The sequence below is a fragment of the Protomyctophum bolini genome (genome assembly GCF_963924005.1).
Source record: "Protomyctophum bolini genome assembly, chromosome: 16".
NCBI classification, from domain to species: domain Eukaryota; kingdom Metazoa; phylum Chordata; class Actinopteri; order Myctophiformes; family Myctophidae; genus Protomyctophum; species Protomyctophum bolini.
Genome location: NC_137877.1, coordinates 35,929,669 through 35,942,695, shown reverse-complemented (window position 1 = coordinate 35,942,695; position 13,027 = coordinate 35,929,669). Strand labels below are relative to the sequence as shown.

Here is a 13,027-nt window from a genome sequence, read left to right as displayed (position 1 = left end):
GGGGAAATTGTGACACTGGGCTGGTTGGTTACGATGAAATTAAATGCTTTGTTTCTCCATTAATCGACACAATTGAAATGTGACTTCAATGTGCTATAAAATGCATAATAATCACCGACACGGCGACGCAGTACTGTCGACTCACTGACGTGTGTTACTAGATTAGAAGAAGGAGGCTAGTAGCTACTACAGCTCCAAAGTGATCCGTTCAGTTGTTGCATGCTGTGAGCTAGCTGTGGCAGGAGGCGGCGCTCGTCGCGGAGACGGTCCCATATCGTGCTGCAAGGCCTCTTTGAGCCTGTCATTTCCTGATTCGGCGCACTCGTCGTCTTCAGCCACAGACAGCCAGCCAGCCAGGACGGCCAGGAGGACCAACAGCTCAGGGTTGCAGTCATCGAGTCATGTCAGCACCTGCTATGGGGACCAGCAAAACAGCCGCCCACAGTGATGTGCCCCCGAAGAAAAAGAGGGGACCAGGTGCTCTGGCAACGGCCTATCTGGTTATTTATAACGTCGTTATGACAGCTGGGTATGTAGACCAGTGTGCGCTCCTGGTATGTGTGCTGCGCGAGTGGAGTGTGCCTGAATGAACGATCAAGACTCATGGGATGATGGGACCTCCTGTCACATTCAACAGCATTCTTGAAGGATTTCTATAATTTCTTGATCTTGTTTTACGTCATGTCGTGTTTGTGTAAGCGTCTCTGAAGTTGCATACCTATATTATGCAGAATAACAACGTTGTAACGACAGAACTGTCATTGTTTTGGGGCCTTTTCGGCTCCACCTCCACCAGACAGTGTGCAGTTGTCAAATACTTGAGTGCAAATGGGTCCATTGTCATGGCTGGCTGACGGAGGGGGCTATAGAACTGTGTCTACTCTACACACCACATTTTTCTTACTTGCATTTAAATAGCAAGTCTGTCATTATGTGTCAACTCAATTGTCATAAGATTGTGAGCACGCATTATACACCGACAGGCTGTCAGTGTATAGCCTAATACGATGCTGTCAGTGATCATCGTGGGGGGGGGGGGGGGAGTCAGGTCACCATGGCCAAGGGTGAACCTAAGATTTAGACTCTTAGGCTAGCCAAGGGTATGTTTTGCAAGATTTACACTACATTTCTCAATTCCAAATTGGCTTGTACATTGGAATGAGAGGTATGTCTTTTGACCTGATAGGCTACATAACGTAGCTTATTGCACAATTGAATAGTAGGCGTTGTTTTGGCACCAACGAGATAGCTCGAACCAGTTAGGTCACATTATTGTATCCTCTCTGGCCACAGTAGCTTCTCTGTATTGAGCACAATGATGCATACAAAGTATATGCTACTTTCAATTGCTAATCATTGTTCAGACAGTGGCTGTATTTTAAGAATTAAATGGCGAGGCAGATCCTGCATGTTCTCAATAGTCATGCTAGTTAGAAAGTTCTGATATCACCTTGTTGTGACAGCCTGACAAGGCAACATGAAAAATGTCGGCTGTCAGATAAGCTACACCTTAAGCTACACCATGTAGCTTACTCTTGTTTTAAGATTTCTGACTGATGATGTGGTTTAAATGCAAGGGGTGGTTTAAATGTGTAATAAAAAAGTAACATTGCTGTATAAAAATAATATCAGAAGACATGTAAGACAAAACAACTGATGGGGTATATTCGTTTTGCAGTAGCAGGACGTTTAGATAGACTGTCACTGGAATTCAAGACATAAGGTCCTGGGTCTGACCATGGCTCTGACTATGGGTAAATACAGTAAACTTTGTCTTGACCAATTGCCAAATGGAACATTTTGTGCCAGTGGTGAACGCTCTTTTCTTTTTATTTTAAATAACATCTGTATGTTTCTTTTCCTGGTAGGTGGCTGGTGATAGCTGTGGGCCTGGTCAGGGCATACCTAGCCAGAGGCAGCTACCATGGCCTCTATTACTCCATAGAGAAGCCACTGAAGTTCTTTCAGACTGGGGCCTTGTTGGAGGTGAGTTATGGACAGCATCTGTCGTCTCTGTACACATGTACTATCACATGGATTAAAGTTCTCAGTCGCCATGACTGATTTCAGTCATTCGGATTCCATAAAAGCCAGCATGTTTTCTATGAAAGCATGTTGCACAGCGAAAATAGCAGTTCTACATGCTTGTAGGTTGGCTATTTTCAGTTATTAGTTATTTTAAGATTAAGTCAAGAGTATTTGAAGTGATCAAACTAGCAATAGAGTACATGTTTGAAGGATCTTCTATATGAATGGTCTAGAAATGTCACTAAAGCAAAGGTTAATGATGCCTCAAATCTGTGATTTGAAAAGTCCCGCATTCCCAGAGTGAAATATACATCTCCCTGGTTCCATCCACTGTGTTGAAGTGTGCAGTCTAAAACAGCATTTTTCAATCTTTATGTGACCACTGACCAGGGCACACCAATGGGCAAGTCAAAATCTCTAGGCACGCCTGTATTCATGGGTGAAAATAGCTGATCCCACAAGCTCACAAAGCAACACTGGTGCACTAATAAGTTAGCCAGTAGCCACTGGCCATTGTATATACAACAAATAAATCCCTACAATGAAGTCAGACTGTGAAATAATATTTGTATTGTTTATTGTAAATTCAGTGTGACTACCTTGGAACTACTTAGGCTTTATGTCGGTTTGTCTCCCAGTTGCATGCTTATAGTTGTCTTTTTCCTTCACAGATATTGCACTGCGCTGTTGGTGAGTCCCCCTCAACCCTCCCTCCTTTGCTCAAAAATAGCCAATCTAAATGACAAGCTTGTAGAGTTTTTGGTGAGCGACACGGCCATACGACAAGTCACAAAATATAAATCAGGCTTTAGCGAACATGAACATGATGTATTCTTCAGACTCTACCTCACCCCCTAGCACTCATTCGTTCCCTTCTTCGTTCATTCGATCACTTATTGTTTTGATGGACTGTACAATTAATTAATAATTCTATTAAGCATCTGTGCATTATATCTCCCTCTCTCTACAAGCTTAGGCTACGGCACCCCTCCCTCTCCCCTCCGCTGGTTAATGTTTATACTTAGTCATACGGCGGTATCACACACAAAAGATCTACAAGCTTGCGACTCATTGTGAGCTTGTAGATAGGCTATTTTCATCATACGACACTCATCATCGCTTAAAATGTACGAAGCTGCGCCGTCTGCCAACCGATGTCGCAAAACATTAACAAGTGAGAATTAAGATCAGTTTTATTCCAATACATTCTGCGGGTGTAATTAATTGATTGAATCTATTTTGCTTCTAGGAGATGCACCACAGTAAAAATAAACACTTATCCTATTATAATTTAGTTGTCTTCATATTTTTCTATATTTTTCCTAATTGAATGGTTACTACTACTGGTTAGTGGTTCCTCCTGCAAATGTAGCCAATCAGAAGGGAATCTGAAAAAGCTGATGCATACATCCTGATCACGTGACCACAGATTTAATCCAAAACTCACACAAATCGGTAGAGTAGTAGCAACATGTTGCTTGGCAAAAAAAAGCAAAATGGTGTCAATGTTGCGTCATGACTGATGATCCAAGGAATCTAATTTCCCTACGGTTCAAGATTTATAGACCTAAAGGTCCTGTTTTAGTGCCACCATGAGGCCAATTTGAACAACTTATGGCAGAGGTTCTTCTGCCTACTGGTGGACATGAGCATGCAAAGTTTCACGCTGTTCAGGTTCAATGGTGCCGGAGATGTTATGGACAGACAGATAAACAGACTCACAGGAGTGAAAAGATGCTAATGTATGTTTACCTGGTATACTAATTGCGTTATTAAGGCACTAAGGCCTGTACACTCTACATTTAAGGTGGTTGCACACTGGACGTTTTTCGGAAAACTGATGGAAAAACGCGCTCGGTGTGCAGGGACCTTTATCCTGTCGTTCGGTGACGATGTTGTGGCCAGATAGTAGAGTAGCGTAGAGTAGACCAACATGGGTTAGATGATAGATCTATCAGAGAGATATGAGTATATGAGTATATGTTGGCTGAAAAAGTGTTAATGTGATAAGAGGCTGAGCCTCTGTGTACTGTTGGCGCAATGGGTTCACAGTCCATTCCCTTCATTATCAGGGATTTGAAGCTAAAGCTAGCTGACCTTTCCTCTGAAGAAAACGGGCTCTCTCAGCCTCTCTGTCTTTCTCTCCCAGCAGACTCTGTATCTCTCACACAGATCATGTACACTCTTGCTCTGATACCATGTCTGATACACATGCATGTGCACAAACACTGCTCAGAGCTACCCTCTACTGGCCAGGCTACTATACCAGTATTTAATCAAAGCAATATTGTGGGGGTTAATTGATCAAACATTTTTGTTAGATAAACTACTGTCCAGTTCTTTAGCAAGCACAATTACCTGTGTAGTATTAAAGTGGACAATACCATTCTCTAGTAACCTGTCTTTGGAATGTGTACAGTATTAATTGTTCCGTCATTCATTTTGAAGTAAAAGTGTATGAGTTGCCTCCTGCTCTTCCTAGTCTGAATGTTGTTGCTGTGTTGTAGGAATCGTGCCGTCCTCTGTGGTGTTGACTGGCTTCCAGGTCTTGTCACGGGTCTTCCTCACCTGGGCTGTGACACATAGTGTCAGAGAGGTAAGGCTGTTTTTCCCCTAAGTTCAATGCACACGACACACACACACACACACACACACACACACACACACACACACTGTCTTCTGTTTCTGACACTTTCCAATGTATATCTAGTTGTTTTTGCTGTTGTACTGAATGACAAAATACTGTTAGCTAGCTATCTGTGGTACACAGTTTCAAAATGATTACATGTTGTATTATTTGCCCTGTTTATAGACTGAAGAGAAGTGGAAGTGAAGTACTGTAAGATAGCCTTGCTCAGCCACTAAAATGTTGCAGGAGTCAGTGTATGCTTAAAGCATTACTGAGGATATAAAATGCATTTATAAATGCATGTCAAGTGCATTTTTGGTTTTAAATTGTGTGTTTTTATATGGGAAAAGTGTGTGTGTGCGTGTGCGCGCGCATGTGTTTGCCTGTTTATACAGTAACTGTGTTAGTGTTTGCATTTATATTGTTGTTGAGTGTGTACAGTGTATGATGTGCCAGTCGACACTGACATTTGCATCACAATTAACTTCATGTCTTGCACCCTTGAGACATGTGTCCTTGCCTTGGTGTGTTCATGGCGCTTAGTCTGACACTGACCTTGCACTTTGTGAGTTGCTTTGGATAAGAACGCCTGCTAAATACCTTAATTGTTATAAACTTGATCTTTGATGAGCTGCTGTATAATGTAATGTGAGCTCATTGCACTGTCTGTGCTCTCTCTCCACTGCCATGTGCATGTCTGTCTCCAGGTGCAGAGTGAGGACAGCGTGCTGCTGTTTGTAACAGCCTGGACCGTCACAGAGATTATCCGCTACTCCTTCTACACATTCAGTCTGCTCAACCATCTGCCCTACCTCATTAAATGGGCCAGGTAGGGAAGCCACTGAGATGGTGTTTTATCAGTTTTGTTCTTATCAGCAACAGACACATGTTTCAGATTGTATGTCAATAATGTATTAAATCTACATGCTCAATAACCAACACAACCTTAATTGCACAGAAAGGAGATCTCTGTCTTTTGAAGCCTACTAGATTAGTCAAAAGACGGAGAATTAATTTCTTGATATCAGCGAGCGATACACTACACTACAGTTTGGAGCGCCTGCTGTACAACTTTCAACATCATTTCCCGTTTGTTGCGTCATCAAAAGTGTTCCCCCTCCATTATAGAGGGAGGAAAAATCTTCTTTATAACGCTAATATATCGGAATCTAAATCACTGATCTCAATATCTAACCAAAATCTGTTTCTAACCCATCGCTGTCCCGTCACTAGTCGCGGTAGAAGAAATCACGCCTCGGGTGGTCGGCGGGCCTCCCGCAAATGTTTCGGTTAGATGCTACAGTGCTATCTGCACAAACACGATGAAGTCCTGTGTCACCTTGAAATGGGCTCTGAAGCTGTAAATGGCTGGGCACACTGATTTACTGGTTCCAATTGATGCCTCTCCCCATAAGCAAGAGACCTGCTTTGTTGCTAGGTAACAGAATACTAATGTCTCCTTGACTTTCACTTAGCTTTCTGCTCTCGGAGACAGATATATGATGGGTAGATCAAAGGTGTTTGATTGAAAACTTTAACAGTTTGTTATCACATTCCTTTATGACTTTTGGTAGGGCGTTCCACATTCTGATTGGATAGGAGAGAAATTAATTTAGCAATTAATACATTTATGGAACTCCCTCTGGTGTTGTGAATTGTTTAGGAAGTCGTTAACTCCTATTGCATTGCCTATATCCATGAAATGGAAGTAATATAATTATACTTGAATCTCTCCTCTATGCTACAGGTACACCTTTTTCTTTATGCTGTATCCTATGGGGGTGACAGGGGAGCTGCTGACTATCTACGCAGCACTGCCATATGTGCAGAAGACGGGGCTGTACTCGGTCACTCTGCCCAATAAGTACAACTTCTCCTTTGACTACCACACGTTCCTCGTCCTCGCCATGGTTTCGTACATTCCACGTAAGTGGCTCAACAGATTCAGCCATTCAGTATTTTATGCTTCCCTTCCCGGCAAACTGTCAATCACCACACTTTGTTTCTTGGAAAAACTGTAATCCCGTTATGGGGAAAGAGGGATAGTTACCCTAGCCTTCACACACAAAACTGAAAACGGTCGTGAAGAGTCATCTTTATAGACTCCACATGCTAGAGACGTCTTAAGACATTGCAGAGACCTGGGTCATATTTACAACAACATTGCTTGCGCTCCAATGTACACAACTGGCATCGGTGCTGGGTCGGAAGCCGGCAGAGGATTGTATCCTTTTTGCTGCATTAGCATCTACTGGTTTGTTGGAGTGCTTGTTCAGGCAGGAGGGGAAATGGGGAAGGGACACACACACACACACACACACACACAGAATAGTTTGATGTCAAATTGAACAACCATTTTTGTGGTCTTTTGCTCCAGTGTTTCCCCAGCTTTACTTCCACATGGTGCGACAGAGGAAGAAAGTGCTGGGCCATGTGGAGGACTACAGCAAGTTGGAGTAAGCCGCACCAGGTGGCCACATCTGATCTAGCGGAGTAAAAACAAAACAAAACCAAAAGGAAAAAAAGACCCAACAATGTCAAAACGAGTTACCAGGGGACAGAAGAGAACTTCTCCGAAGACAAACGCATACCTGCCTGGCCAATGAAACCATGTTTGCTTGTTCAAATACAGGGCCCAGAGTTACCCTGGCAGTATTTTTGTTTTGGGTTTTTCTTTTTGGTAGTTGATCTGGTTTTTGGATTGTTTCCTGGGTTATATTGATTGCTCATGTACTGCACAATATAAATGGACTGGTATTTTCTGTTTGTTTGTCTCTATGAACAAATTGCAGTTATGTTTAACTCTCTAATCTCACAACTGTAAAGAAACGGTACAGTATTGTAAAAGGGATACGGCCACACTGCCTCTTTGGTTTGAGCAGTGAGCAGAGCCAGGTCACAATGCTGGTCAGACAATGTATGAATTGAATGCACTGATACAATCAATAGCTTGTTCTCAAATGACATTGTAGAAGAGAACAAAATAGATCTCTCACCCCCCATAACCTTTTATGTTATTTAATGGTAAGTAGCATTAAGTAATTTTTTTACGACATAAAAAGAGATATATTATGCTGGCACTAGTGAGTAGCAGTTGGGCCTATATTAGTACAAACAGTGGTCGAAAGCCTGTTAAGTTATTTTTGAGACATTTATTTGTTGTTTGCAGAGGCTTGATTACATTCCCTGTTTAGGTAAATAAAGCTTTTTCATTCTGTGTTTGCATGGTTTTCTTTATATTTTTTGTGTACTAAAGAGTTAGCTGCTGTAGTTGGGTGTTTTGGAAATTTGATTTTAGACATTTGTGTTTCTTGTGATCTAGCATTTATTACAGAATGTGGATCGTCTTTTGACCAATTTAGTTTTGCACTGGTTCTATTTTATCATTTTTTCATTTGATGACTGGTTTGAAATCATATACATCCATCTACATGTATGTCCTTTGAGAAGCTGAAGTTGAATTGAGCTTTGAAATCGACTGAAATTGACTTTTGAAATCAGTCGAGCCTTTACAAAAAAGAAAATCTGAGTTTTGTATTAGCTCTTGGAAAGCGATATTTGTCTTTGTGGAATATTTTATATTTTTTGCACCCATAATTCATACAAACATAAAAGTTGAAGCTTTTTCTTCAGATAAACGTTACTTGAGAGTGGCATAACGTACAGATGGAGGGATGGCTAACCTTGACACTAGAATGATTTGGGTTAGTGAGCTTGTTGTCATATTTTATCAGTGAATCAAAATGTAATCTACAGACAGAGAGAGAGAGGTGACTTGGAAGTATAAATAAATTGTTACCCCGTCACCTCTATAGCCCAGATGATCCAGGACCATATGTCGTTTTTTGTTGATATGACTCCATTGATAGTTTATCTTTATCCAGTAACCCGATGTCAGTACCATGGGATTGCCTTGGTTTACATTAGCCAAATGGATGTTTTAGCTGTGAAAACAGTACCTTAAACTTGGTGTTGCATTGCTCTTCAAGGTGATGGTTGGTTTTAAGCCTGCATCATCATACCTGCTCTATTCAGAGTCATTCACAGATGAAGACATTGTTTAAGCATGATTGGAATAGTTGGAAATGTCTTGACAGGAGTGCAGCTCAATGTACAATTTTGCATGAAAGAGGAAATAATCCAGTTGCCTAGCCCTAGATTAACTTGATAATTGATGATCCTTTATAACCCAAAAGCATGGCACATAACTGGTTCTACTGAGCAAAGTTCAGCTTTTTGATACAAATGTTTTGCATGGGACCAACAGACTTTGTGCAACTAATTAAAGTTATGTAGTATATATTTACAATAAACTTATGATGAATCAACAAATTGGTCTTTACTGTTACTTGTAATTAAGGCCTTCATAGTTCTGGATATGGGGGCAGATGATAATATTGGCGAGTAGAAAACACATCGATTGTATTACCAACAAACATTACTTTGACAGGTTCAGTAGCAGGGGAAAGACATCAGCATGATTTTGGACTACCTTTTATTTCCAGTGATTACAGAACTGCTTATGTCTTAGATATAAACCTGTGGTAGTTATCACACAGGAACCCATAAGAGCAGATGATTCAACCTCTGTTGTTTGTGTATGCATATCTGTGAGCATAATATGCATGATTCCATTTCAATTTCTCATCTCAATGTGATCCATGTTTTGTAATGAGATGCAGGTACCAAAGGTGATTGAGTTACCATTACCAACAGCAACAGAGATATTTAAATATCCCAGTTCATCATTCAGCTTATTTCTCACTATAGTCTTGATTGAACTGACTATAAACCTGTCTCAACCCAAATGATGATGGAGATCCACTGTTTCAGCCTTTCTGATACAGTACTTCTGTAGTGAAACGTGATGCTCAAGGTGTCAATGTGTTGCATGACCACTTGGGGGCAGCAGTGGATCAGTGGCTCAGGAGAGCGACTGGAAATGTCCCTGGTTGATCCAATAAGGTTATGTAAAGAAGGACAAGATAACCATGTCACTTATTGGTCCCTGCAATTCCATTTAGCAGATTCGTCACACTAGCCTGAAGTGGGATGGAATGCATTGAAGTCAATGTGTCCGTCCATCAGGTTCTGAAAGTTTCCTACACTCGTTTCTGATGCTGCATACAAAGGCCTTTTTTAGGGTATGGGGGCGCTAACTGCTTGGTAATATGGGGGTGGCTTTTACAGATAAGAAAGTTCTACTTCGAAGATGGGGAAGCTTTGGGCGCAGGGGTGTGTGTTCTCTCCTCCGTGTCATCAGCGGCCATACCCTAGGTGGGGTTGGCACAAGCCAAGGGCCTTTATGTGTGGAGTTTGCATGTTCTCCCCGTGTCGCCTAGGGTAGGTACCCTCACAAACACATGCAGTAATCTTGGTCTCTACAGCCTCCCCATGGTCAGCCAGGGAACCTGATGGAGGGGGAAAAAAACTGGATTGAATACGTTATTCAATGCTACTGGGGAAACTCCCTGAGAGGTGATAAGAAGCGGCCTTTGATGATGAGGAGTATGGGGGTTGGGCAAGAGTGTGTGGAGTGGTGGGGCAGGGGTTCTCAATCTTCTTTTGGCTGGGGACCCGCAGAAATGCTTTGGCCATGTCTCGCGACCCCCTCCACACCCCCAATGTTCATATGGGGGGTGAGTGGTGTGGCCCGCACCACTCACTCATCTGAAAGGTCCCACATTGGCCAATGTGGGACCATGTCAAGGGGGTCCTTGACATGAAAATGTTTGGCAACCACTGACTTTTCACTGAGAAAGTTTTGTGAAAAAAGTTTGTGCAATGGCAAAATTATTTGTTGCAAAGGAGATTCTCGCTATTTGATTGGCCATAAATGTTGTCAAACAATAGCTTTATGCTTATCTTTTATTTACACACAGTGTTAGCCATGAAATGCAAAAGCACAGTGTAATAGAGTGTCTTCATGCCACTGATTTGTGCTGATTAACAAGATCCCCTGCAGCCTGTGGTAGCCTCTAAATGTGCTGTGTGTGTTCAGTTCTGCATTAAGAGTCGTGAAGTAAAGACCTATGTTGAATGCTCTCCAAGTGTGTTATTCCAAGTCCCAGAATATTACAGTGGCGACGAGGATGTTTTTGAACGTCTCTGCGTGAAGGACTTGTTTAAATCCTGTACACTGGTCGTATAAAGGACATTGTTTTTTGTCAAGGAACCGGGTACATTTTTTTTTCTTCTCCTGCACGTTGCCATGGCTGGACGCATCGGTCATGTGGATGTCTACGATGACTCGAAGGAGGATTTTGAGTCGTATGTTGAGCGTCTGGAGCAGTGGATGTTGGCAAATGACATTGCTGATGACAAGAGGGTGCCCGTGTTTCTTTCCGTGATTGGGGCGGACACTTACAAGCTGCTGAAGAACCTAGTATAATGTGCCAAGTGGGATGGTTTATGCTGACCTGAAGGGAGCTTTGGGTTTGCATTATAAACCGAAGCCGATTGTGATAGCTGAACGCTTCCGTTTCCAAAAACGTAACCAGAAGGAAGGGGAAGCTGTTTCTGATTATATTGTTGCTTTGAGGCAGTTGTCGGCCACCTGTGATTTTGGCCGTTACCTGGAGGAGGCGCTGAGGGATCGCTTTGTGTGTGGACTGCGCTCTGAGGCTGTGCAGCGCAGGTTGCTGTCAGAAAAGGATCTGACATTCCAGCTGGCCTGTGAGATTGCTATATCAATGGAGCTTGCATCAAAGAATACATTGGAGTTTGCAGGACACAGTGCACCGGCCCACCAGGTAAATGCCCTGTCAAGTACTCACACTTTTTCTGATAGGGGGAGGAAAGGGCAGTTCAGAGGGAACAATGACAGAGGAAGAGGCCAGAAAGTAATGAACAGAAATTCTGGGGTGCAACAAGAACAAGCATGCTATCGATGTCTAGGGAAACATTTAGCACATGACTGCAGATTCAAAAATGAAAAGTGTCATACATGCTCCAAGATTGGGCACATCGCTCGTGCATGCAGAAGAGGCAATGTCACTTCTCAAACCCAGTATGTGGAAAATGAGGAAGATGCACCTGAAATGGATGATGATGCAGGTGATGATCTTTTTGGATTGTATGCTATATACTCTACATGTAGCCATGAGAAAGGTTACACAGTTGATGTTCTACTGGGTGACAAGAGCAAAACCATGCTACTGGATACAGGGTCAGCAGTGTCAGTGGTATCGGAGGAATTTTACCAGTCAAATCTAACCCGTTTCCCACTAAAACCAGCCTCCAGATTGAAGCTGAAATCATACTCGGGCCAAATAATCCCTGTTTGTGGGTACATAATGATACCAGTACAGTATGAGAAACAGCAAGTCACAGTACCTCTTGTCATTGTTAAGGGAAAGAGACCATCTCTGATTGGCCGAAACTGGTTAAAGAAACTACAGCTAAACTGGAAGCAGATTTTCACAGTACACAGTGTGCTAACAGCAGCAGAATGGAATCCCAGGGTCCAAGAGGTGGTCCAGCGACACCAGGCAGTGTTCTCTGAGGGTCAAGGATGCATTAAAGGTTTCAAAGCTAGGATTCGCACAAAACCTGACACCACACCAATATTCTGTAAAGCACGTCCAGTTCCTTATGCGCTAAAGGAAGCAGTAGAGAGAGAGCTGGACAGATTGGAAAAGGCAAGAGTGATCTCAAAGATTGAGACAAGTGAGTGGGCGTCGCCCATAGTCACTGTGCCCAAGGCTGATAAAACAATCAGAATATGTGGAGACTACAAGGTCAGTGTCAACCAGTGTGTAGAAATAGAGACATACCCACTACCCAATGCTGAGGATTTGTTTGCTACTTTAGCCGGGGGAACCTCATTCAGCAAACTAGATCTATCACATGCCTACCAGCAGCTGCAGTTGGATGAAAGGTCAGAAAAATATTTGACCGTTAACACTCACAAGGGACTGTACAAATACCACCGCCTTAGCTATGGTGTTTCCAGTGCACCTGCAATTTTTCAGTCAGTCATGGACCAGATGCTGCAAGGGCTGGAGCGTGTGACATGCTTTTTGGATGATATCCTCATCACTGCATCCTCGGAGGAGGAACATTTAAAGAGGCTGGATGAAGTGCTCACACGTCTGGAGAAACATGGGGTCAGAGTGAAACTGTCCAAGTGCCATTTTTTTCAGAGCAGTGTTGTGTATCTGGGACATCGTATTGACAAAGAGGGTCTTCACCCCACGGATGACAAAGTGGCAGCCATAACGAAGGCACCAGCACCAACGAATGTCACAGAATTGAAGTCGTTCTTGGGGCTTCTCAATTACTATTCCCGTTTCTTGGAAAACCCGTCTACCGCTCTAAAGCCTCTGCATAACCTGCTAAAAAAAGATGTGAAGTGGGTTTGGACTGCTG

At 42.7% G+C, this 13,027-nt stretch overlaps 1 protein-coding gene across 1 annotated transcript; it reads left to right on the top strand.

Annotated features, from left to right (window-relative positions):
- The first annotated feature begins 317 nt into the window (after window positions 1–317).
- Window positions 318–7,876, top strand: hacd2 (3-hydroxyacyl-CoA dehydratase 2). The gene is made up of 7 exons (XM_080785878.1): window positions 318–529; window positions 1,869–1,986; window positions 2,700–2,718; window positions 4,536–4,624; window positions 5,365–5,486; window positions 6,405–6,583; window positions 7,035–7,876. Exons 1-7 carry the CDS (start codon window positions 402–404, stop codon window positions 7,115–7,117), a joined length of 738 nt encoding a protein of 245 aa, XP_080642004.1. The 5' UTR covers window positions 318–401; the 3' UTR covers window positions 7,118–7,876.
- The last annotated feature ends 5,151 nt before the right edge of the window (window positions 7,877–13,027 follow it).

Coding starts and splice junctions, on each gene's coding strand:
- hacd2 (XM_080785878.1), top strand. CDS start 402: ATGTCAGCACCTGCTATGGGGACCAGCAAAACAGCCGCCCACAGTGAT. Junction 4,625..5,364: donor TGACACATAGTGTCAGAGAG/GTAAGGCTGTTT, acceptor GTCTGTCTCCAG/GTGCAGAGTGAGGACAGCGT. Junction 5,487..6,404: donor TACCTCATTAAATGGGCCAG/GTAGGGAAGCCA, acceptor TCTATGCTACAG/GTACACCTTTTTCTTTATGC.